This window comes from Amphiprion ocellaris, chromosome 21 (assembly GCF_022539595.1).
Source record: "Amphiprion ocellaris isolate individual 3 ecotype Okinawa chromosome 21, ASM2253959v1, whole genome shotgun sequence".
Lineage (NCBI taxonomy): Eukaryota > Metazoa > Chordata > Actinopteri > Pomacentridae > Amphiprion > Amphiprion ocellaris.
Genome location: NC_072786.1, coordinates 17106108 through 17130996, shown reverse-complemented (window position 1 = coordinate 17130996; position 24889 = coordinate 17106108). Strand labels below are relative to the sequence as shown.

At 38.4% G+C, this 24889-nt stretch overlaps 1 protein-coding gene across 7 annotated transcripts in view; it reads right to left on the bottom strand.

Moving 5' to 3' along the window:
• Positions 1–772: 772 nt before the first annotated feature.
• wnt5b (wingless-type MMTV integration site family, member 5b) overlaps positions 773–24889 on the bottom strand; it is a 110974-nt gene continuing 86857 nt past the window's right edge. For 4 of the 7 annotated variants that reach the window (XM_055006538.1, XM_055006536.1, XM_055006539.1 and 1 more), the window contains 6 exons: positions 20809–20969; positions 19738–19825; positions 19335–19494; positions 13115–13407; positions 3562–3720; positions 773–3137 (listed from right to left, as the gene is read on the bottom strand). In XM_055006538.1, the coding sequence (XP_054862513.1) occupies positions 2838–3137; positions 3562–3720; positions 13115–13407; positions 19335–19494; positions 19738–19825; positions 20809–20969 (1161 nt within the window). In that variant the 3' untranslated portion in view covers positions 773–2837. Of the gene's footprint in view, positions 3138–3561; positions 3721–13114; positions 13408–19334; positions 19495–19737; positions 19826–20808; positions 20973–24889 lie in introns of all 7 variants that reach the window. The other 3 variants (XM_035951956.2, XM_023278300.3, XM_035951955.2) reach the window with 1 other exon arrangement.

Below are 24889 nucleotides of genomic sequence, written 5' to 3'. Positions count from 1 at the left end.
ATTACTTGAAAATGGAAAGATTTAATCAACCTAGAAGGATTGGGTGATTTTGTAGGGCAGCACATCTGCATCAAAAACAAAAATTATTTCAAAAAATGTGGAAAAAAGCCAATTGGAAGATTTCTCACATGACACAACTCTGCCAAAGGCATCCATAAAAAAGTTATTTGCTTTGGATGGCATTCAGATTTGCATCAGACAGAGTTTTGTGGTGCAGTTTTAAATAGTCAAATGAGTTAGTCGTGCCAACACTACAGATAGAGTAACTGTTTTTGATCAACATGATCCTTTCTGCAGCTGATATACTTCCATACAACTGATACTACAATTCTTTTTGCAACAAAATCTTCATTTTTCAGTGTTTTTTTCCCCCTGTCCCTTGCTCATTTTGCTGTGCACATGTCAAAAAAGTCGTGCCAACAAAGTTGAGAAAACTGAATCAGAGTAGATTAGGTGTGGTAAATAAGTTTTTTGTTTGTATCGTACAACGAATTAGTCGCTGCATGATGAGTTTCGGTTAATTTGTTTGACTTTACATTGCAGTCCTCCAATATAAACAATATACTGTTCAGCCCGAGCATGGAGCAAAACAGGAGTCTGTGGGTAAAGCTGTTTAGCCATCTGATGGGTTCAAAAGTCTGGAGGAGGAGCGAGAAAATAAAACAGAAATCAGAGAAAATAACGAGCAAAAGCAGGAAGGACCAAACACAATTAATCACCAAATCCACTACGAACAAGTAACACCCCGAAGGCCAAGAAGACGGTGCACAAGTTTACGAACATACATAATATTTTACTTTTTATGTAAGAAAACAATACATTCATATAAACACAAGGTGACATGAAAAAATTCTAGTTATCCGCTCATGTCTTTAGGCTACTGTAATACTGATATGATCGAGATGGATGCACACATAGTTGTTTATTTGGTGCCGTTTGAGATTAATCTGAGTGTAAATGTGAAGATTAATTCCAGATTCAATGTATTTTTCAGCTGAGATCTTCAATCCTGCAAGAAAAAATGTTAAGAACAAGGGAAAAGGCCCATGTTTGTCCCATTTTTAAGCAATTTCAAAGAATTTAAACTTTTTTTAAAAAATCATACAATTGATCATGTATGAAGAAAATATGAAACATTCAGAAGAGGTAATTGGCAACCGTTCCTCCAGAATAAGTGAAGTTCAGTCTTTTTTCCTCTTTGCAATTTCCAAGATCTCAGTTGTTTTTTACATACTTGTCCCTCTGTTATCAATGGCAGCAGTGTATTTCTATCTCTTCTACTGTATTACTTAATTCCTTTCCTTTTCCAAAACAGATTCAATGACAAAGACGAGTCTGTAGTTGTCATGGTAGGACAGAGTGAAAAATCTTGGCCCGGATCAGACTTTATCTAAAAAAAGAGCTCAAAAACAGATTTTCAAAGACTAGTTTATCAAAAGAATACACAATAATACTCATGTATAAAACATAGAAAACAGAGAATGAAAAACAATAATAAAATAAAATTTCTTTTTCGATCCACTGTTGTTGTTTTTTCTTAAAGTAGCACGTAATAAATTGCAGTCCTTTCAGATTTTTGTTCCACAACATGTTCAGTCCTCTTCGGTTGTCTTGTTTGTCATCAGCTATCATTCGGATTAGTCAACCAAAACAAAATTATGAAACAAAAGAATTACAAAACGGCGGCAAAAATCGACGTTGCAGGTCTGTTAACACATTGCGTAACATGATGAGATGAAGATGTCCACTGGTGTCTCTCAGTGCAGCTTCATTAAGGCAGATACAGCACATTAATCTCGCTAATGGATGTTTTGTTCACTTCACTGTCACATGAAGGTTACAGAGCCGAAGCCGCCGGTGTGAGCTGCTTGTTTAAACAGCCGCGGTGTCAAGATGGCCACAACCGGCAAAAAGCCTCATTAACCTGCGCAGACACACTTGTCAGGTCGCTGGGAATCTGCTCCGGTAATACCAGTAAGAGCAGCGGTGACATGGAGATAAATGGAGGGGTCGCTGTTGTCCTTTATGGCCTCAAGGTGATGTGTGGATTTTTAAACAGAAATCTACAGTTGTGTCAAAAAAAACATCTTATTTTGTCTTTCCAATTAATTTTTCTTTGAATTTATACCCCTAATAGATGACACCTCCTCTATTGTCTCACTATTCTGCATTTCTTGTATGGTATTAACAGTACACGTGGCAATTTTAGCACAACTTTAGCCAGAATCTCTCTCCAAAGGTCAAAAGTTCATTAAAACGCATGTGATGGCACCACTGAGGCTCCACACTCCAAAAGGACTGGGAGATTCCAAAATACATAGTTCTTAATGGGCCCAAAACTGCTGTCTTGCTCAAGTCTCTTTAAATAACAATCAAAGTTGCTTGTATGCTTATTTATTATTTTATTATATATTTATTTCGTCGCTCATTTCTTCATCTCCCACTAGTCTCATGCGTCCTCCCTTTAAAGGATCCAGTTGTTCCTCCTGCGGGTCCGTTCATCCCTATGTGTCCTTCTTTGGTTCTTTCTTCCTTCATGATTGGGATCAGGATATCATACGTGAAAGCAGTGATGATTGAGGGCGGGAAAACAGAAATCAGAGTTGCCTTCTCTGCTCAAAAAGTGGCAGCAGATTTGTTTTTGAAAGCTTTTTTTCTTGATGTGAAAGACAAGGCGACGAGGAAAATGGACAGAAAATGAAATGTGTGTCATATCCTGAACAAAACCCTGGAAAAAAAAGCCACCTTTCTGTCACCTCCTTCAACCTCCGTCGTCACCTCCTCCCCTCTCCGCTGCTTTCATCCCTCTTCCGTCATCCCGGCGTCCACCAGCGATGCTATTTGCACACGAACTGGTCCACGAGTGTCGTGCAGCGTTTGCACTTGACGTAGCAGCACCAGTGGAACTTGCAGTGGCAGCGCTCGTGCTTGTAGGTCTTGAACTGGTCGTATCCTCGGCCGCAGCACATCAGCTCGCAGCCGTCCATCCCCTCCGAGGTTTTGTTGCAGAGGCGGCCCTGAGTGCCCAGCGAGCCGGTGGTCTCGTTGCGGAGGCAGTAGTCCGGGCTGGGGTCGATGTAGACCATGTCCTCGGGGGTTGGAGTGTTGAAGCGCTTGTCTACCAGCTCCAGCTTTCCCTGGTGGGGTAAACAGACAGTTATTGGTGAACATCCATACATTCATCCATTATCTATACACCGCTTAATCCTCATTAGGGTCGTGTGAGGCTGGAGTCTATCCCAGCTGACTTAGACAGGTGACAAAGGTCAGCAATCTATCACAGGGCTCCATTAGAGACAAACAATCACACTGACATTCACCACCTATGGACAATTTAGAACCACCAATTAACCTCAGCATGTTTTTGGACTGTGGGAGGAAGCCAGAGTATCCGACAAAAACCCAAGCATGCACAGGGAGAACATGCAAACTCCATGCAGAAAGATCCCCGGAAAGCAGGGGCACGAACCAGGGATCTTCTCGCTGCCACTGTGCAGCCTGTTAGTGTAACATGTAGAGTTATTTTTCTGCTGCTAGATGCACGAGATATGGATTCCGTACCTTGCGTCCAATCCTCATGGCTGCTGCGCTGTCGTATTTCTCTTTCAGGGATTCTCCAACACGTCTGAAGTCGGCCAGCTGGAGCCAGCAGGTCTTCAGACTGCAGGAACCTGAGACTCCGTGACACTTACAGGCCACATTAGCAAGGTTGTAGACGGCCTGGTGGCGTGACAGAAACACACAGACATACATGCGTTCACTCACTGGGTTGGTCCACGTCTCATTTCAACATAAAAACACACTTTTTCCTCAATAAATTTCAACTATATACACTGAAATAAACTAAATAAACTGAACAACTCCTCCCTGATACTTGTCACTCTTCTCTTTATGTTGAGTTATATTATTTAAGACTATATTCACAGATATTTTTTCTTATTTGGAGATATAATAGCAACAGTCATGTCAAACTCTCAATTAAAATAGCAGCAGTTCACTTCCAAGTCAGTTGTGCTTTTAGGCACAGAACGAAGCATTTGTGTTCAAGGTTATCTTATTTATACCCATGGGTAGATTTGTTTTGCAGAAAAAATGATTAAATTTGGCATTCTGTTACAAAACACACAATGAACCTGACAGGCAGGTACTTGATCGAGTGACAAGACAAAAAGGTGCTCAGTGTTTCCGCCATTCACCAATATAGCAGCAAGGATAAGTAAAAAGATAAGATAAAATAAATAAGATCAAGATAAATAAAAACAAAACACAATAAAAAAACTTAGGGAAATAAAAGCAATTTCTGGGATGAAAACCAGGATAAAAGCATAAATTTTAAAAGTCACTATAATAAATAGAGCTAAGAAATAAGATAAATAAAATAAATGTCATAAAGTGTCAGAATGCTAGATTTTTGTAGCATTTTTTTTAAAAAAATCAAATGATCCCATTAAAACAAAATAATAAAAACATTAAAGAAAAACAACCATTCTGCTGCAAGCCAGCAGTTTAAAACCCTCAAGCTTATAAAGTCAACATGTAAATTACTGTGTTTTTTTCCTGTAATTTTATTAGAAATTATCTGTAACTAATACAACAGGAAAATCTGTATAATACTTGTTAAAACTTATTTTTCCTCCAAGTCAGTAGTGCTTTTAGGCTTAGAAATAAACATTTGTGTAAGAACCAGGCTGTAAAATGTTACATTTTTGTAGCCTGTCTTGAAAATAGCATGATCCTATTCAAATTAAACAACATCATAATAAGAACATTAAAGAAAAACAATCATTCTGTCACAAACCAGCATTTTAAATCCCTCTAACTTGTAAGTTGTGTTGTCGATTTGTATTTGCTGCTCCACTGCTGCCATCTACCGGTGAATACTCGCAACTGCCCCTTCTTATTATTTAGCACAGAGATGTACTGAAGCACTTGTCTTCATCCTACATGCTTTACCACTTGATTTATATATAGTTAAAGGTTATTTCTCACTAAACCCCTTTTTAAGGTCATTGCTGCCATATTAAAATGAATAAAATGCAAAAGAGACACTAAATCCAGATGTGCCAGCTGTGTGCTGCTATATTTCCAGTGTGAATCTCCGCCTAAATTACCTTTATACAGCAATACATGGGTCATCTGTCATATTGTGTGGTGAAATAGATAAACTAAAGTGAAATAGAAAAGCAGAAATCCATATATGGTGTTCTGACACAGCTGTAAATACGACTCCACCAAAGTAAAACAAATAGCTGACTCAGAATAGAAGAGCTGCTGTTAACTAGTGGAGATGTGACTCTACTGTAAATGGACTTTCCCCAAATAACTCCTATATAGAAAACTAAACATTTGAACTGAATTATAGCTTATTTGCGTGAGTAATTCAACATCTATGATGTCAAAGAGGCCATACTATAAAGGAAAATGACATAACTTGAGCTTTAAATCAAGTAATTCTAAATATGAACATCACATAAATAACTCCAAACATCATGTAAACATAATTTCCTCTTTGAAGTATGGCAACATTGTATTGTTCTTTCTTATAAGCAGATGGTGATGCAGAGTCAAGCGGTGGCTTCACACTAAGTTGCTAGCTATACTGTAAAAAATCTAGCAGCTAGAGTGCAACAAAAAATAGACAAACAAAAACAGCAAATATCTCTATAATAATGACATTATTAGTAGACTTAAATACAGTGAAACTGTAATTTTACAGTCACACATTGTAAAAGAACATGTTAGTATTTGTTTAAAAAAATGTATGTAAACATAGATTTTCTGTCAACAAGTAAATCTTTTTTTCTGTATATATGTAATTTAACAAAAATGAGAATCTGTAAAAAACTTAAAAGTATTCTACTGTTTTTCAATTGCAAATATAGATATTTTCTTCTTAGAAATGACAAATATCTGTAAAATAATGTTATTTTTTGCTGATTTAAATACAGCATAAATACTGTAATTGTATCATCAAACGTGTAAAACAACAAACTGTTATTAATAAAAATACAGATCTTTGATGTGGAAGTTTCTACAGTTAACATGATAATGTTGTTTTCTGTTATTTCACTAATTGCCTTATTTAACAAAAGGAGAAAAATCTGTAAAAATGTAGCTTTCACAGTGTAGTTTGCAGTCTTTCCTTCTCAATATTACACTCACATATATATCACTATTTTCTATAAACAAACTTGACTGATGTACACTTTAGTTCAAAAGTTTGGGGTCACTTAGAAATGTCCATATTCTGGCAAGAAAAGTATTAAATGAATCAGAAATACAGTCTAGACATTGTTAATGTGGTAAATGACTATTCTAGCTGGAAACAGATGATTTTTAATGGAATATCTCCATAGGGGTACAGAGGAACATTTCCAGCAACCATCACTCCTGTGTTCTAATGCTACATTGTGTTAGCTAATGGTGTTGAAAGGCTAATTGATGACTAGAAAACCCTTGTACAGTTATGTTAGCACATGAAGAAAAGTGTGAGTTTTCATGGAAAACATGAAATTACCTGGGTGACCCCAAACTTTTGAATGGTAGTGTAAAAACATTTTTAAAAATTGCGAAATTGGCATTTGCATCTGCCCCAAAAATTCAGTATTAGCTGGACTCTACTGTTCATGTCTACAAAGTCATTTTCCAAATGCTTTCAAGAAGAGAAAGAAGAAGAAAAAAAGCATCAATGAGCTTTAGGGGGAGCGCTTCACCAGCTGAACATCATTTACCAAGAAAAGTACTCAGAGAGCGCATTACTCCACCAAGGCTGCTGAGTCGTATCATTTCCGACAGACGAAATCTTTAGAAAATTCCTGGTCAGCAGTGGTCGATTTGTAGGAGTGATCCTCAGCAGGCAGCTGACATATTGTTCACTTGTTGTCATAGTTACAGTGACAGCATGCCGCTATCTGGCAATGACACAGAAATTTTGAACGATCTGTGGATCCAGACTACAAGCCACATCATTGCCAAAGCCTAATCACTTGGTCCTTGTGTCATTTCTGACCTTCCCTGAAAATTTCATCCAAATCCGTTGGTCCATTTTTGAGTAATGTTGTGTGACAAACAGACAAACCAACACTGATCGTCACATAACTCTGCTGCATTCCTTGGCGGAGTAATAAATAAATTCCATGAACCTCCTCCTCCTAAACACACACAGTCATGAGTTACATCATGTCCTGTCACTATTCATGTGCATCGTGTCGCCTCTGAAACACTTTACCTGCTGAATCAATCCCTCCTCATTCCTCATTTCCCCCCAATTCGCCCTCACACAAATGAAACCCATCACTCTGTCTCCCCTCGCTGCCTGATCTCAATTACCTTCTCACCTCTGTTAACCCCCACATCCCCCACCTCCCACCCCGGCTGCCCCTCCTCTACTTTACTACCCAGCAGGCATAGCACTCGGCACCCTCCAATCCTGAGACTCGACCCCCGTGACCCTCGGAATGATGGGGACAATGACATTTTGTAGAAGAGGAAAAGCTTCTTTTGTGACTCTGTTTTGGATATTTTCTCATTAAAACATGCAAAATAGCACAAATAAAAAGACTTCTTTCTAACATTGTAACACACTAATGGAAGAAAATCATCATATTTCAGGATTTCTTGCTGTTTTACGAGCCCTCGTGTTCGCTAAGATCCCCGACTGTGGGCTTTATGAGAAGTTTACTATCATCAGGAAATTGGCGATGCAACATGATAAATGGTAGCTCTCATAACAAGGATATTAGTGTTACTCTGCACTAATCACTCTTTTCAATATTCTACCACTCTTTCTGTGTTACAACCAGCACTTCTAGCCTCGTTCTTTGCATAAACGGTGCTATAGAAACGCTTCTTGAGCTGCCAGTAGTCTCTCACTGCCAAATCAAAACCTTGCATGTGTGTGTCCTGCGTCATACTGAGCTCTTTGGAGGGTCGAGCCTGCTGGACCTGATGAACACACGGTCAGTCATCCGTGGTAGAGACACGGTCACTGTGTCAGAGACAATAGGTTCTGCTCAGACAGGGTTAAAGGGTGAGGAGCCGAGTGTGTGTGTGTGTGTGTGTGTGTGTGTGTGTGTGTGTGTGTGTGTGTGTGTGTGTGTGTGTGCGCGCTTAGAGAGTCGGGAACAGAAAAAGATAGAAATGGAGAACATAGCCCACCCTTTGCGACAGGACAAACCGCGAATGAGGAGTAAAGACGGCGGAAAAGTCACTTTTTTCTGGTTCTTCTTGGAAATGAATGATGCAGTTACTAAATTTAGTTTTTGACATTTGCTTTGATTCTGTGAAAATGGATCGAATGCATTTGTTTTTGCATCTTCTCCCACTCACAGCATGTTGCTCTACTGTTGGCAGGTTCAGGTTGAATGTTATTTGAGATCTACTCTAACAAAATTAGGTTTAAAATCATATTTCTTCTAATGTTGCACAATATGTAGGTCATTCCAGATCTAGAGGACATTTTACCCATCAAATTTCAAATAATCCATGTACAAAATATGCAGTTGTTGTGTAAATTTACTTGTCCTGAGATCAAATCTAAAAAAAATACGAGAAAAGAATGTTTGGAAATATTTTTAAAATTCCAAAGAAGTCTGGAGTTCCTTCTAAAATGTCATTTTTCTCTTGTCCCATAACCTTGATGACCTAATTGAATCTCAAATAAAATAAATGAAAATTAAACCTTTTTTGGTATTATTTTTTTTATTGATGTCTCTTGTCATTGTGGGGACATTTTTTAATCAACACGATATTTTAAATAATAATTATTATGTATGGAACTTGTGCCCCATAACAACCCTGTTAGCATAACCTTTATAGCTGGTAGAAGAAGAAAACAGTGAATCACATGAAACGCTGGAATTAACATCATCAAACAGTTTTCCAAAAGAATGTATAGAGCAAAGCTATGCTCTCTCTTCTATTTTTCATATTTTCATAACATTTTTTTTTAAACTTTTCTCTGTCAGTCAGTTTGTCCTCTTGGTCAACAGTAACAGCTAGCTAAATATCCAGCTTCTACTGCTGAGAAAAAGCTAGCATTAGCATGGATTAGCAACCCTGTTACTGTGGTTATAGTAGGGTTAGCAAACAACACATAAAACATGGAATAAAAATGGTACCATTGATGTGTAAACTGAGCCAATCAAGCTTTTGATAGTTTATTACCTATTATTGACAAATATGAGGCAGAAAATTGTAAAAGAGAGGGTTTATTTTTCAAATATTTTGAAGCCCAAATGTCCTCCAATTCTGGAACGACCTCATGATTTCAGCCACTGCACTGTAATGTGCACAACTGTCCTGACTTTTGTGAAAACTCACTTAAACACTTTTGTGCTGCTCAATACAAAAAAAACTCACACGGTTCTCATTTACCATGACATGTCTATAAGAGAAGTCTGTCTGATACACAAAATTTACTCCAATATATTTTTTGATTTAATTGCAATACATAGACCTTGTTGCGTCTAAATGTGCACAGCAAAATTAATGAAAAACTGGAGAGAAACACTGAAAAGCAATATTTTAGTTTCAAAACAGCTACAGAAAGGATAATGCTGACCAAAAATAGGCACTTTGTCAGCAGGGTCTTGTAATTATCAACACACAAGGGAACACAACTAATTTGACCATTTAAATCTGCACAAGAAAGCGAGTGCAATGCCAGATCTTAATGCCATCCATAGCAAAACAGTAGTGTGACACCACAGGAGAAATGTTCCAGAACTGCATTTTTAAAATGATTTTTTTTGCTTTTGATTCAGATGCGCTCCCCCACAAAAAACATTTAAGACTGAAAATTGTTGTCGGGGAAAAAAATAAATCTGCATCAAATTTTTCCAATATCATGCAACCCTGATGGTTTTTAGACTCTTGACCATAAGTAAAAATGTGTAAAACATATCTATACATTCACTCTATCTACTTGTGCACACTGTTATTTGAGACTTCTCTTTGTACACTTATGTTGGATGAAATATTTAAACCTAAATTGTGATTTTCTAGGCAATGGTTAGGGTTAGTTGTGCACATTCAAGTGGTATCGCTCACATGTGGTGTCTTTGGAAACATACAGGGTCTTAATCAGTGCAGAAAGTGATGATATTTCCCTGATTTAAAGTGCATTTTAAGCGCCACATTCCAGTGCACATGCTGTTTTTTTGGGGTTGTTATTTTATTTCTGAAACCGACACTGTTCAGGCGAGTCGGTGTTGCAACAAGTGAGTGACGGCTTGACAGATTGGCTGAAAATGATCTTGTATGTTCAGAGCAGAGGCGGCCTGTTATTGTCTTCAGACTGGGAATGCACATCGAGCTGTTTTGGTGTCTGTGAAACGAGCGCTGCCTCATTTGATTTGTGTGTGTGTGTGTGTGTGTGTGTGTGTGTGTGTGTGTGTGTGTGTGTGTGTGTGTGTGTGTGTGTGTGTGTGTGTGTGTGTGTGTGTGTGTGTGTGTGTTGTGCAGTGTCTTTGAGAGTCGGGGGAGTGTGACGGAGGTCCATCCTTCACCCTGCGTCTCTGTCTCCAGACGCTTGTACACAGACGACCACGTTGTCCGCCGTTCACACAAATCAAATGAAGCTGAGCGTTAACACACACACATGGACACACACACACACGGACACACACACCCAGCGGCACGCCCCTGTCACCTCTACAAAAGCCCTGCAGTTTGCCTTGTTCAACCAAGCAAGACAAATCCCGCTTAGGACAAACCAGCGTGTCCACGAAAGAAAGAGGGAGAAAGGTGGAGGGAGACGGTTAAAAAAGAGGGGAGAAACTGTCTTCCTCTCTCCTGCTCTCCCCCCTTTTCATCTCTCTCTGCTCCTCTCTTCCGTTCCGATGGACAGGCAACAATGAAAGCAGAGGATCAAACGGGCCACAGGAGGAAAAGTCATTCAAAATCGGTGTGTATGCTAGCTAGCTGTGTGTGTGTGTGTGTGTGTGTGTGTGTGTGTGTGTGTGTGTGTGTGTGTGTGTGTGTGTGTGTGTGTGTGTGTGTGTGTGTGTGTCTGTGTGTGTGTTCATACGAAGCGGCAGCAGCAGTAGATCTTTCACTCATACACTCCTCTATGGCCCCAATGGGACCCTCAGCAGAAACACAACCTCTCCAGACCCTCACCTCTGACCTCTGACACACACGTTCGCACAAAACTAGGCTCACTGTCTCTCACACAAATCAAACCGAGCTGCACACACATGTAGCGACTCTGTCTTGTAATCAGCTTAAACAAAGTGTTTCTAACTCTATCCAAAGTGTACCAGAATGAGCTCTAACGAGGAAAGTGTGTGTGTGTGTGTATATCAAAGATGAGAGGAGTCTTTTAGTGGTTCTTATAACCTGAGAGCATTCACAAACAATTTTAGTTCCTGGTCATAATTTACAGCAAGCAGAGTGGAACTGAAAAACAAACAAAAAAAGAGAAAATCTGGCAGCAATTGTGCCCGAAAAATATATTGAAAATGCTGTAAAACAGGAAAAATGGGGGAAAAAACAACAGCAAATACATGCAGAAGAATAATATTTTAGTTAAACTGTGTAATTTTTTGGTCACACAATGTGAAAAAAATTAATCCTTTGAAAAAAAAAAGAAATGTTTTATTTTTTCCTTCAATTTTATGTGATATTATCTGTATTTTTAAAACAGGAAAAATCTGTAAACTAATGATAATTTTAAAAAGTCCATTTTATAATTCTAAATACACATGTTTTTTCTTTCAAGCAACATCAACTATCTGTAATATAAGAAAATTGTGCTGGTTTAAATACTGTAAAAATAGCGTGGCTTTACAGCCAAACATTGTAAAAGTCAGTGAAAATAAAAATACTGATTTGTAAGTTGGATATTTACAGTTTAAACTGAGGAAATCTTGCAATGAGTGTGCCAGAAAAATATGTTGAAAATATGCTGAAAATGTTGAAATACTATAATGTTCCAAAAATGTTAAAAATAGGGAAAAACAACAGCAAATACTTGTACAAGAATAATATTTTAGCATAGTTAAATACAGTAAAACTACATAAAGTCAAGGTCATACAGTGTGAAAAATATATTATTTGGAAAAAACTAAATGTTTTATTTTTTCCTCCATTTTTATGTGATATTATCTTTTCAAATAACATTTCAGCATAGTTAAATATAGTAAAACTATGTAATTTTTTGGTCAAACAATGTGAAAAAATTATTATTTGGCAAAAAAAGTTATTTTTTCCGTAATTTTCTGTGGTATTACCTGTATTTTTAAAAATTGGAAAAAATAATCTGTAAAATAAAAAAATAACCATTTTATAATTCTAAATATTCCTTTTTTTCTTTTTCTTTACCAACTATCTGCAATATAAGAATAATTTGCTGATTTAAATACTGTAAAAATAGTGCGGTTTTACAGTCAAACATTGTAAAAGTAAGTGGAAATAAAAATATAGATTTTTGATTTGGACATTTACAGTTTTAGCCTTTGTTTTTACAGTTACTATGTAAGCTAATACTTTTTTCTGTGCTTTTACTAGACACTATCTCTATTGGGTAAAACCTGTAAAATAACATTTTGAAAGAAATTAATATTTTTAATCCTTAATGTACATAATTTTTCTTTCAAATACCAGCAACTATCTGTACATTGATTTAAAAAAAGCAGTTAAAAACATTTATTTTTTTTACAGTGTATAAGAAACAGTAAAATCACACCATACCACCTGTCAGTCTATCTGTTTTTGTTTTCTGGAACAATTTCTCCAAGCTTCACTGTAAAATCTCATTGTACAGTAAATAAGCATTCTTATCTGCTGGGTTGTTGGATTTATACATGTGTCTATATGTGCATGTGTGGCTGTGTGTTACTGCGGAGGAATGTGTGTTGACCTGGTGACCCAGCCAGACTCCAAGGGCGCTAACAGTTATACCATTTGGACCCTCCCAATAAATAACCCACTCACACCCTTGCAAATACTGCCGGGTCAGGCGATCAGGGGCCACCTCAGCTCACTCACATTCCTAACAGGCATACAGATGTAGTGCAGGGTCAAGAAGAAGAGACATTTCCTTTACTGAACATCAGAATGTGTCACACTGATTATCGTTTTTGCTAAGATAAAAACATAAAAGTGTGCGTACCTGTCTCCCTGCTTCATTATTATGCAGGTTCATCAGCGTCCGGGCGTGTTCAGGTGAACCTCGGGGGTAATTCTTCTCCCTCTCCCTGGCATCTACGAACTCTCTAGCAAATCTGTAGCCGTAGTGCACGTTATCGCCACAGCCGCCCCACAGCCAATCACGCGGCAGATCTCGGGGTCGGGCGGCTCGGCTGCAGCCACAAGTAGAGAGTTCACCTTCACGGCACGCCCGGCTGATGGCGTTGACCACACCGGCTGCACTGATGGCGTAGGTGAAGGCCGTTTCCCTGGAGCCTGATGGAGAAAAGACAACACACACAGTGTAAAGGACACCTTTAAGTAGGGGTGTCAAACATGCGGCCAAAACCAGCCCACCAGAGGGTCCAATCTGGCCCACGGGACGACTTTGTAAAGTGTAAAAATTACAGAGGAGACATTAACTGTAAATTATAAATTTGTAAAACTATAAATTTAAAATAAGTTCTAGACCATGACAAGTTGTTTTGATCATCAAGTAAAATACTAGATTGTTCATTGTTCTTTTGTCATTTTGTCTCATTTTTGTAATATTTTGTAGTATTTTTTTGTCTTTTTTTGTCCGACTTTTGTCGTTTGTCAAGTTTTGGTCGTTTTGTGTTTTGCTTTATTCATTATTTTGTGTAGTTTTTTGTCTCGTTTGTGTCATTTGTCAATGCTTTTGTCACTTTAGAACTTTTTGTCTCATTTCTTGTCTAATTTTTTGCCATTTTGCTTCTTGGTTTTGTTTTGTGTCTCAATTTTGTAATATTCTTGTTTTTGTTGTTTTGATGCCTGTGACTGAATGTATTGTGCATTTGTAGATCATCTGTGATCTGTAAGTTTTAATGTGTAAATGATAAACTGAGGCATAATATTGTTAAAGTTTAATTTATTTTTCTTTATTCTATTGACACCAATTCCTTAAACTATTGAAATTCCCATATATTTTACATTTTCCCATATTTTCTCAGGTTCTTGGTGAGTGTTTGTGCATTCACTGACAGGAAACACTGGTAGCTACCCAGGTTAAAACCCCCTTCGCTCACAGCCAACAGCCCCACACCCACCTTCACCTAACAATAGACAATAGATGTGATTTGAGGCTCTTAGTCAATACCTGGTTAAACTCAACAACTTTAAATAGCAGCTCAGTGATCCATAATACAAGTGCAGCATTTAATGACGTAAACAGATCAGTTTTCTTGTGTTTCTGGCCTCTGGCTGCATCTGTCCTGGTTAGTCAACCTTAAAGGGTCACTTCACGCAGATTACAAAGTAGATTTTCTCACTTTAGTTTAGTGACATGCAACATTCAGATGTCTTAAATTTTGTGATACAAGTTGGTTCCATTTCTGCCTCCACCCAGCTAAGTCATTGCAAACTACATTTAATTTTGGTTCTCACTAAACAAAACAAGAAAAGCACTCAGAGAGTGCAGTACAAGGCTGCTCAGTCATTGTATCATTTCCAACAGATGAAATCTTTAATAATTTCTGTTAATTTGTGTTTTTAACTGTACTTTTGAACAATTTACTTGTATTTTGCAGATTGTCTCCATTTTGGCTAAATTACAGACAGCAAGTAGTAAAATCATAGAAAAAAATGTATTAATTTACATGTTGATCCTAAAGCAAACCAGTTCAAAAACGGTCATTAATGTCAACATCAAAAATCCGTACTTTTAAAAATGGGAATTCTTTCTTTAACAATGTCTGACCATAAAATTATAGTTTCACTGTATTTCAATTAGTGAAAATATCATTATTTTCCAGGTATTGGTCATCATCACTGGTCTTTTCTTTCTGTTGTGTTTTGCTATTGTTAGGTCCTTTTGTCTTTGTATAAATGCATTATTATTATTATTGTTTATAAATGGTAATATTTTGAAGAAGAAGGAAGAATAGATTTGTAATCAATTTCATAAAGAGAAGGGGTAAAGTTTCAACTTCTTCCCACCCCTTTTTGTGCAAGTTATTCATTGCCTTTGTTTTTTCTCTTTTGTTGGTTGAAATGTTCAAAATAAATTTTCAAGAATCTAACTTACAAAAAACAATTGAAAGAAAAACTATGTTTATTAAAGACCAAAAAGTAGTTGTATAAATACATTTTTAAACTGGCATTTTAAAGTTCCTCCTTCCTATTTTGTTAAATTACAAATAATAACAGAAAAAAATGTGTTTATTTTCATGTTAACTGTGAAAAAACAAGCCCAATCTATGAAATCCACATGAAAAATCAGCATAAAAAATAGGAATTTGTTTTTTCACAATGTGTGATCTTAAAATGACACTGTTTAACTACATTTAAATCAGTTAAAAATAGTATTTTACAGATATTTGCCGTCATTTTCACTGTTTTCTTATACCACAGTGCAGGTAAATGATAAGGTATCAAGAATATATATAAAATTTGAGCCTTAAATAGGATGCTACCGGCCATCAGCTCTGGTTTCACTGCATTTAGTTCCTCACAGACAACAGAAACTTGTGTGCTGTTTCTCTTTGTAGTTTCCTGGATTGCATAACACTTAATGTTTTCTATTGCCTCTGTAGACTAACAGCACTTCAGGGTGGAATACACAACATGCCTGCATGTCCTATTCTCTGTATTAATACACAAACCACTTCAACGCACACAAAGAATCAACAAGGAGAAAGATGACGGCGTGACAGGTAGGAGGCTAAGTGCTCTGAAACTGCACCATTTACATGTAAATAACAAAGAGCTCAGTGGGTTTTCCAGGTTGAGGTTGAATTATCAGAGTTATTATTTCAGTGTTTTATGGGGGAAAAGATGATCTTGCTGTTACTGAATAGCCTCTACAATAATCCTCAAAAATTGCTTTTTCAATCAAGCATATGGAAAAAAATTAAGACATTTCGACAAAGTTTTGAGTTGCCGTTTACCATATTTTACTATTTGACTCCAGAATTTTCAGTTTTACTGCAAATATATCACCTTTAAATATCAGTTATCAGTCTCCTTCATGACCAGTATCGGAGTCAGCCCTAAACAAAACCATATCGATCAACCCCTACATTAAATGCTAACCATATAAAGGTTCTATAAAACTCCATTAAGTGCATTTTTTGTGTAAATATAGCATCTGTTGTGACAAGCTACACTACTGTTCAAAAGTTTGGGGTCACTTAGAAATGTCCTTATTTTGAAAGCAAAGTAGTTTTTGAAAAAATTAAGATAACATTAATCAGAAATACAGTCTAGACATTTTAATGTGATAAATGACTATTCTAGCTGGAAACAGCTGATTTTTAATAGAATCTCTCCATAGGGGTACAGAGGAACATTTCCAGCAACCATCACTCCTGTGTTCTAATGCTACATTGTGTTAGCTAATGGTGTTGAAAGGCTAATTGATGATTAGAAAACCCTTGTGCAGTTATTTTAGCACATGAATGAAAGCGGGAGTTTTCATGGAAAACATGAAATTGTCTGGGTGACCCCAAACTTTTGAACGGTAGTGTAAAAACATTTTTAGAAATTGCAAAATTGGTATTTGCATTGTATTGCAGTGTATGTTACCAAACCGAGACTATATATTTCTTAGAGAATTTCAGATCGTTCATAATGTTTGCACTATCTGCCACTGTATAATTTTTGCAGTGCGCTGTTCTTATTGTTACAAGGGTCATGCCAGAATTGGAGGACACTTGGGCTTCAAAATTAAAAAAAAAATAAACCTTCTCTTTTACAATTTTTCTGCTGCATATTCATCAATAATAGGTAATGAACTATCAAAGGCTTGATTGGCTCAGTTTACACATCAGTGGTACCATTTTTATTCCATGTTTTATTTGTTGCTTGCTAACCCTACTCTAATCACAGTAACAGGGTTGCTAATTCATGCTAATGTTAGCTTTTTCTCAGCAGAAGTTAGATATTTAGCTAGCTGTTACTGCTGACCAAGAGGACAAACTGACTGATGGAAAAAAGTCAAAAGAATTAGTCTTATCCTGATAGTATGAGGTAGAGTGAGACATTTAATCAAGGCTGACAATCTTATGAAAATATGAAAAATAGACGAGAGGATATAGCTTTGCTCTGCCCATTCTGTTGGAAAACTGTTTGATGATGTTAATTCCAGTGTATCATGTGATTCACTGTTTTCTTCTTCTACCAGATAAAAAGGTTATGCTAACAGGGTTGTTGTGGGACACATGTTCCATGCATAATAACTATTATTTAAAATATTATGCTGATTTTTTTTAAAAAATCCCACAATTACAAGAGACGTCAATGAAAAAAAGGAGATTTAAATTTAATTTCAACAGTTTATCATCCGGAATTTCATTGTATATTGTGTATGACAATAAAGCTTTCTTGTCTTAAAAAAATATTGTGAATATAAAACAAAGGGAAAATTCTGGAGTTGTGTGGTTTTTTTTTTTTTTTTTTAATCGGTTATTATGCTGTGATTTTACTGGTCACTTGACATCTTATTGGGCTGAATGTGGCCCCTGAATAAGATGAGTTTGAGGCCCCTGCTCTACAGCATTCCTCTCAGATGGAATCAACAGCAGCCAGTCAGACAGGCAGGTACAGATGCAGAAACTGATCCATTCATTGAGCTTCTAGTTTCTCGGTCAGGCTGCTGCTCAGCATAAAGAGCCAGACAAGCGGAGGACGGAGGTTTATGAGGCTGCACTTCAAATAGCAGGTCCGGATGTGTTGGCTCGGTGTCAGCTCATCAGCGCATTTCAAAAGAGCAGCCGCAGGACAATGGACCGACTAACACCTCCATATAACCGCGCAGGGAGACCGACTGTCAATAGAGAGACGCTGGAGCAGGACGGAGACAGAGAAGAGCAGCAAACACCTCGTCTGGCTGCCTGCAGCGGATTTGACACTTACTTGTTGATGAGACGTTTCCCACATCGCCTGCTGGGAATTAGACGCGCAACGCATCGATCCGGGGATCTGATCTCCCAGTAGATATTTAATACGATACTGAACATAAATCACACGGGTTTATTTTCGTAGCTGCTTATCTGATCCTGTTTCTGTGTCGCGTTGTTTCCAGAAGTTACCGGTTCCACTGCGCTTGCGCAACGTGCCATTTGGTTCCTGAATCCTTCGGGGTTGCGCGCAAAGCAACTTGGTAATGATCACAAATAAATGTTACTCAACGTTTAGAAATACTGCAAATAATACGGGGTTTTTTTGCCCACTGAAGGGAAATCTGATCGGGTTTCTCCTTATTTCAGTTAGACATCAATAAATCAGATTAACACAAATTCAGAGTTTAATTTGAACCAGGGATTAAAGCTGACTGAACTAGGATTGAAGTTTTAATGTGAACAATGATAAAAGCTTAATCTGAACCAAGATTAAAGTTTAATTTGACACTTTATGTTATGAAAATATAGCTGAATGCTGTCATCCTTGAACTGTTATTCTGAATTTTGCATATTTATAGGAAGCAGATGATAAAAACATACAAAGAAAGTCAAAAAAGCTAGTCCATTTCACTCACTATTAATGATCTAAAGAGTTATGAGTGTACTTCAACTGCACTAAGAAGATGTTAAATGTTTGGAAGACTCAAAATCCACATCCTCACCATGTAACCCACTATTAGTGTGTTTTTATACATATATATGATATGTAGCCACCTCATGAGCATACATTCATACATGACACCCATTTATTTAACATTTAATACAGGATATAATTGATGTATGTGCCAAATTCTACTATCTTATCACATTGCCAGCCCACAAACAAACATCAGACTTTTCACTCATTCCTCTACTATCCTCAGTTTGAAGCTAAATAATTATTCGTGGTACTATTTCAGTCTATGATGAAACATTCATCCCCTCAATTTACACCAGCCATCCAAACACTAGTTGAACATCCTGCTGAAAAGGGAAAAACATGACTCTGACTAAAACTTGACTGATATTTCTTGATTAATAGAGGGTCGTATGGTTCAAAGAAGTTTAGTAAAAAATTTAAAGTTGCTTTGTTTGAATTATTTCTTCTTTATGAGGCTGCCTTTCAACAAAAACAGAAGAATCTGTTCTTGGAAACAACTGCAATATGTATTTGCCTGCACAGACTTAAAACAAATAACCAAACACAGCAACTTATAAAAAGGCACAAAGTTAAGAACACCTGGTTGCAACTTGCTGTTTTACTCAAATTGGCCAAACTTCCTCCTCATCCATCATTAAACTCACCGATCTGCATGACCCGTCCGAACACCGACACGTTGTCCACGGTGCTGCAGTTCCACCTCCTCTGTCTGAACTGGTACTGGCACTCCTTGATGCCCGTGTTGGCTCCGTCTCCGATGTAGGTCATGTGGTCCTGGTACAGCTGGCACAGCTTCCTCTGACCCTGTGGACCACACAGCAGCAGAGCAACGATTAGCGGAGATTAGCTGGTTAATGGTTTGATGCTTTACTGGTCCTTCCAGAGGAAACTCCACCCTTTTATCCGACCAGGAACAAGAAACACTCACCCCCCCACAATCAGTTTAGCTTCTTTCATTCTAGCAGTGATTTCGAGTTGAAGACAGAGGTATGTGCACAACATTAGATGATGAAAAATACACCTAAAGCAGCTTGTGTGTCCACTTACCTGGGAGAGACCAGACAGCTGACTGCAGAGAGGCTGAGCTCCAATAATGTACATCTCCGGCCGCTGGATCGGGGTCAGACCCAGTGACCTGAGAGACAGAGGTCCTGTTAAATCAGAATTTACACTAACAAAACATATCTGTTGAGCTCTAAGAGAGGCGACACAGGCTCTTAGTGATTTACTGTATGAGTGGAGGTCAGCACAGCAGAGGAAGAAATACAGACACAGGGTTTATTGGAACAGGCGGCCTATAAAAGGGGAAATAAATCGACTTCTCTGGTGAACACCTCTGCAGGTACTATCAATTCCTTTTAGATCCTTTCATATCTAGTGACAGCACTGTCCCCAATCACAGACAAGCAGCAGATAATGTGTTAACTGTATGTAATGGATCAACCAAACAAAAGAATATCAAACTGTATGAAGGTCAACCATAAGCAAAGATCTGGTTTGTGTCACCTAATGCATTTCTGACACTATAAAAGGTGTTGCTTTTACAGGTCCACTTGGTTGGCTGAGGAGAAGTGACACATTCTGATGCACTGTGAGCATAGAAGCTCCTATTCTGACAGGTTAGCTCCAGTAGCATCCCTCCACAGAGCTATGTGCACCTTCCTCTAAAGGGCCACACAGCAGTTTCTGTAAGTGAACAACAAGTGTGGCAAATTGACGGGCCTGTAGGCACAGCAGCAGCCCGCCATGCAGTGCCATTTGGGGCTCAGCCAGGGTAAATATTGTGACAGGGCCTTCACATTTGTTCCATTCACTGCTACTGCTCCACCATACGACTGGAAGATCACGGCACGACGCAAAACTAACCCCCAAAACACACAGAGAGACGCAATGAGGCAACACAAAGCAAAAGCCAGTGCTCAAAATTTTCCATTTGTCATCTTATCAGTTAAATAGAAACATGCTGGGAATCTAAACTCTGCTTTTATCCCCCTCAGTTGCTCTCTTGGTGTAGCCACCAAATGGGGGTCGTAATTCATCCACGTTTTATTCTCCATCGCATCACTGAGCTCATCTTTCAGAAATCAATGCACCGCCAGTGATCAGTCACTTACTCACCACCATGAGTTGGCATCCACGAGCATCAGTTGGGAGCTGCAGGAGAGGAAGGCGGCAGCCAGCAGCAGATGTCGAACGACACCGGTTCGTCTTCTCCGGACAGGCCTGTTGTCCATGGTCCGCCGCGTCGCCGCCACACAGCCAGTGCTGGGGGAAGTGCTCTGCTGTTGAGACATGGGTTTTAAAAAATGAGGATGCGTCCTGCTTAGCCTTTGAGAGTTTTGGTGGCCTGAATCGTGGCGATGCTGAGAGTTCGAGTTCAATGTTTTTTGCACCGATTTTCGTAGTCAAGTCTCTAATTCCACTTGTCCTCTTTCTTCCCAGCCTCAGTATATCAAAGAGCTGCCATTGAAAAGTAAATCAAAAAGCATTAGGAGTGTGTGATCCCCGTGTGGTTTCACTCTGAATTAAAAAATTAAACCAGTATTTAACCAAAAACAATATATATATATATATATATATATATATATATCAGGAAATCCAGTTCGCCCGCTGAAATTCCAATTCCAAGTCGTGCGTAAAATGGTTTGGAATAAGTTTGGTTTTAAGCAAAGAGCTATATGCTTCCTCTCACGCCTCCTGGACTTAAATCAAATAAATAAAGCAAAGTTACACGGTGAAAAGGCGTGATCCAGTTGTTCTCTTGAGAAAGGAGATTAAAACACTAATTGAGCTCCAAAGCGACTGTTCCATGGCCTTCCTGTCCCCTCACGACCACTCTACTACTACCACTATCTCCCCCTCTTTCTCTGGTATACACACTCCTCCTTTTCTCACCCCCACTTCACCTCAGACCCCCCTGCCCTCCCCTCTTCATCCCCCCTCCCTCCTTCCATACTTTGAGCACGCGTGTCTGTGCGAGCAGATCAGATTGGACACAATCAATGTTAACCCAGGACTGCGCGCACCTGCGACGCTGATGTTCACATGGATCAGAAATGAGCAAAAATGAGGTCTGATGGTTCATGCAAAATGGTTTTAATCACTTTTTAAATGTTGTAGCTAATATTTTATTCTAAATGATGCCTTTTCCATAATTTATGGCAAGGGAATCAGTATCTATCTAGTTTTGGGCGTATATTCAAACTGACAAGTGGAAATTATGCAGTTGTTTATCCTCAAATAGTGTAAAACGCCGACAGGAGAGTGTTTAAACGTTTATTTAAGAAGTTTAAAACGACCAGTATATGAATTAACGCAGGACATTTAAATCCACTTTATGCGTAAAATACACGCAAAGTAAAAGGAGTGACTGATGGGGGAGGAACGTTCTGCAAAACCTCAATAAACCTTTTTAAAAAGTTCACATGGGTCACATTCCTCTTATTTGCTGAAGTGAATAATTTGTTTGAATAAAAGGTGAGTGCTTCGAAAATCGCCTAATCCTCTCTTCTTTGGTCCGAGAAAAATAAAAGACGCGCAATAACTCCGCCTTGCTCGCACACACACGTTTACGCACGGACACAAACGGGCTGTCAGAAGTGACCGAAAAGTCCAGGAAAGTAAAGAAAAGGCGTGTTGAAGCGAGATCCCCTCAATTCATAACCCGGTCAAAGACAAACTGCGGCTGGGTCGGTGGGCGGTGAACCCGCTGAGGCTCTTTGATGTGACTCTGAAAAGAGCGCGTCCACGGCCAAAGGTGGGTAAATGGAGACTCAGTGGGGCCCTACAATCGAAAAACTTAAAGCATTCATCAAGTACCCGAGACTGACTTTCGATCATGACACAAAAAGTCACATAGAGGGTCTCCGAGTTCACAAATAACCACAAAACTTAACAAAATAATCGCCAACTACAAATTTTCATTGAAATTGCCTTATTTTAAACAAAAGAAACTGGTTCAGTATCGCTGCAGAAACACCACGCAAGTCTAGTTTATTACCTTCAGTCTGATAACAACACCTAAACAACCCACTTCATTTGGCTGTTATTGTTCCTCATTCTTCTTGCGTAAAAACCTGGAAACACCAAAGCTTCTTTTGATTCTTATCTTTCGTGCGTAAAAAACTGGAAACAACAAAAAGGAAGGATGTCTGATTTAACATACAGTTGATTAACACTTCAGTGAGCAACAAAGTCAAGACCAGTTTTAAGATCCCTACGAAGAAAAGTCACTGTAAACTGGCTCTATTTTCTTGTCAGTATCATCCCAAATTGGGCACTTTGATTTGTCTACGTCCCTCACAACTCAGTGTAGGTTTTCAGCTGGAGTTCAATTGAAAGCAGCAGCAGCCGAGACTCGGATGTCAGTCGTCTCTGCATGATAATAGCTGAGCAGAGGCCGCACACCTTTCATCTCTCAGGGGCCCTAAACTTCCCCACCACACACACACACACACACACACACACACACACACACACACACACACACACACACACACACACACACACACACACACACACACACACACACACACACACACACACACACTGCTCGGAGGTGATCTAACTGGCTGCCTCCAATATACATCTGATTGATATTCTGATGTGCTTTGTGTGAGTTGCTGGCTCAAAGTCAGGCTGAGCAAGACAAACAGTGACTTAGATTTTAGGAAACAGAGATTATAATAACACTGAAACCGGTCAAACCGACCACTTCACAAGTATCATTTCCACGCTGCTTTAGTTGGCCTCTTTTGGTTTTTCCACTTTCCACGGTGGTCTCAGTCTGAGGAGCTCATTCACCTTGTATGGCCTCTGCTTCTGTTCGGGCCACTACACAACAGCGCCCTCCTCTGGACCAACACAGACAGTGATATTTACCTGCTTTTCTTCACATACTGCACCAATTTTACAACTCTACCTGCAGTGTAAAAAAATCAGCTTAAATTTTTTTTTTTTGCTGTCATTTACAGGTTTTCTCAGTTTTCTGAAATTGTTGATAATAACTAGTAAAACTACTACTTTTTCAACAGTGACCTTCTCTTTGTCTCACATAAAGCTTTGACTGGTGAAGAACAGGCAACAGCTTTTGTATGAACAGTCTCTGCAATCTCAGTGGCTTATGCTTGTAACCCCTCCAGAGAAGTCATAGGTGTCTTGGTGGCCTCCCTCACTAGTTTATTTCTAGCAGAGTCACTCAGATTTTGAGGACAACCTGCTCTAAGCAGATTTACACGTGACATATTTGCTCCATTTCTAATGAAGGAATTAACTGTACTCCAATGGATATTTAGTGACTTGGACATTTTCTTTTATCCATCCCTGACTTATGCTTTTTGACAACCTTTTTGCAGAATTGCTTGAAGTGTTCTTTTGTCGTCATGATGTAGTTAAAGCCAGAAGTGATTCACCAGTGACTGGACCTTCTACATACTTTATATTTCATTCATTTGAGACATATTCACTGCACTCAGATGAATACTTACACAACCACTTATTTTACATTTTATATTTTTAACTAATTGACATTACTTTGCAGAGATGTTTTCACTTCATATGGAAGAGTATTCTTTTGTTTTTTTGTACATTGTTTTTTTTTTTTTTTAAAGAAGGACAAATTAAATTGACCATGATATAATGTTGAAAAGCAATAAAAGGGACAACTTCCAAGGACGATGAATGCTTTTTAAAACCACTCTGTTCTGGTTTCATTCTTACTATCTGGATTCTTGATCATTATTTGGACACATGCTGTTGTTTGGCGGTTATAGACACTTTTGTCCAGGGTTCAGATGTCGAATCTGCTGCAGCTGTGGTTGACTTTCAGGCAATTTGTTCAGTTTACAGATGTTTTTTTTTCTCACTTATTCTGGATTCCCGCCAGCGTCACACAGCGCTTTGGCAATACTCTGTTTGAATGTGGTAATTTCAATAAAGCTATCTGAGATGAAATGAACTGATTTCTTGCAGCATTAACTCCCACTATATCAGCTCATGTTCTCCAAAATGAAACTACAGATATCCATGTGTTGAAGATGGCTTGGACTTCTATCAAAACTATTATCTCATGATTACATGATCTCTCATGAGCATATTTTTGTGGACAGCTTGTCATGCTGCACCTGCAGAGATACAGAGTGCAATTATAGTGAAGCAGCAGCATTCAAATCAGTATTCAAAATGATCAAAGTAAATTCAC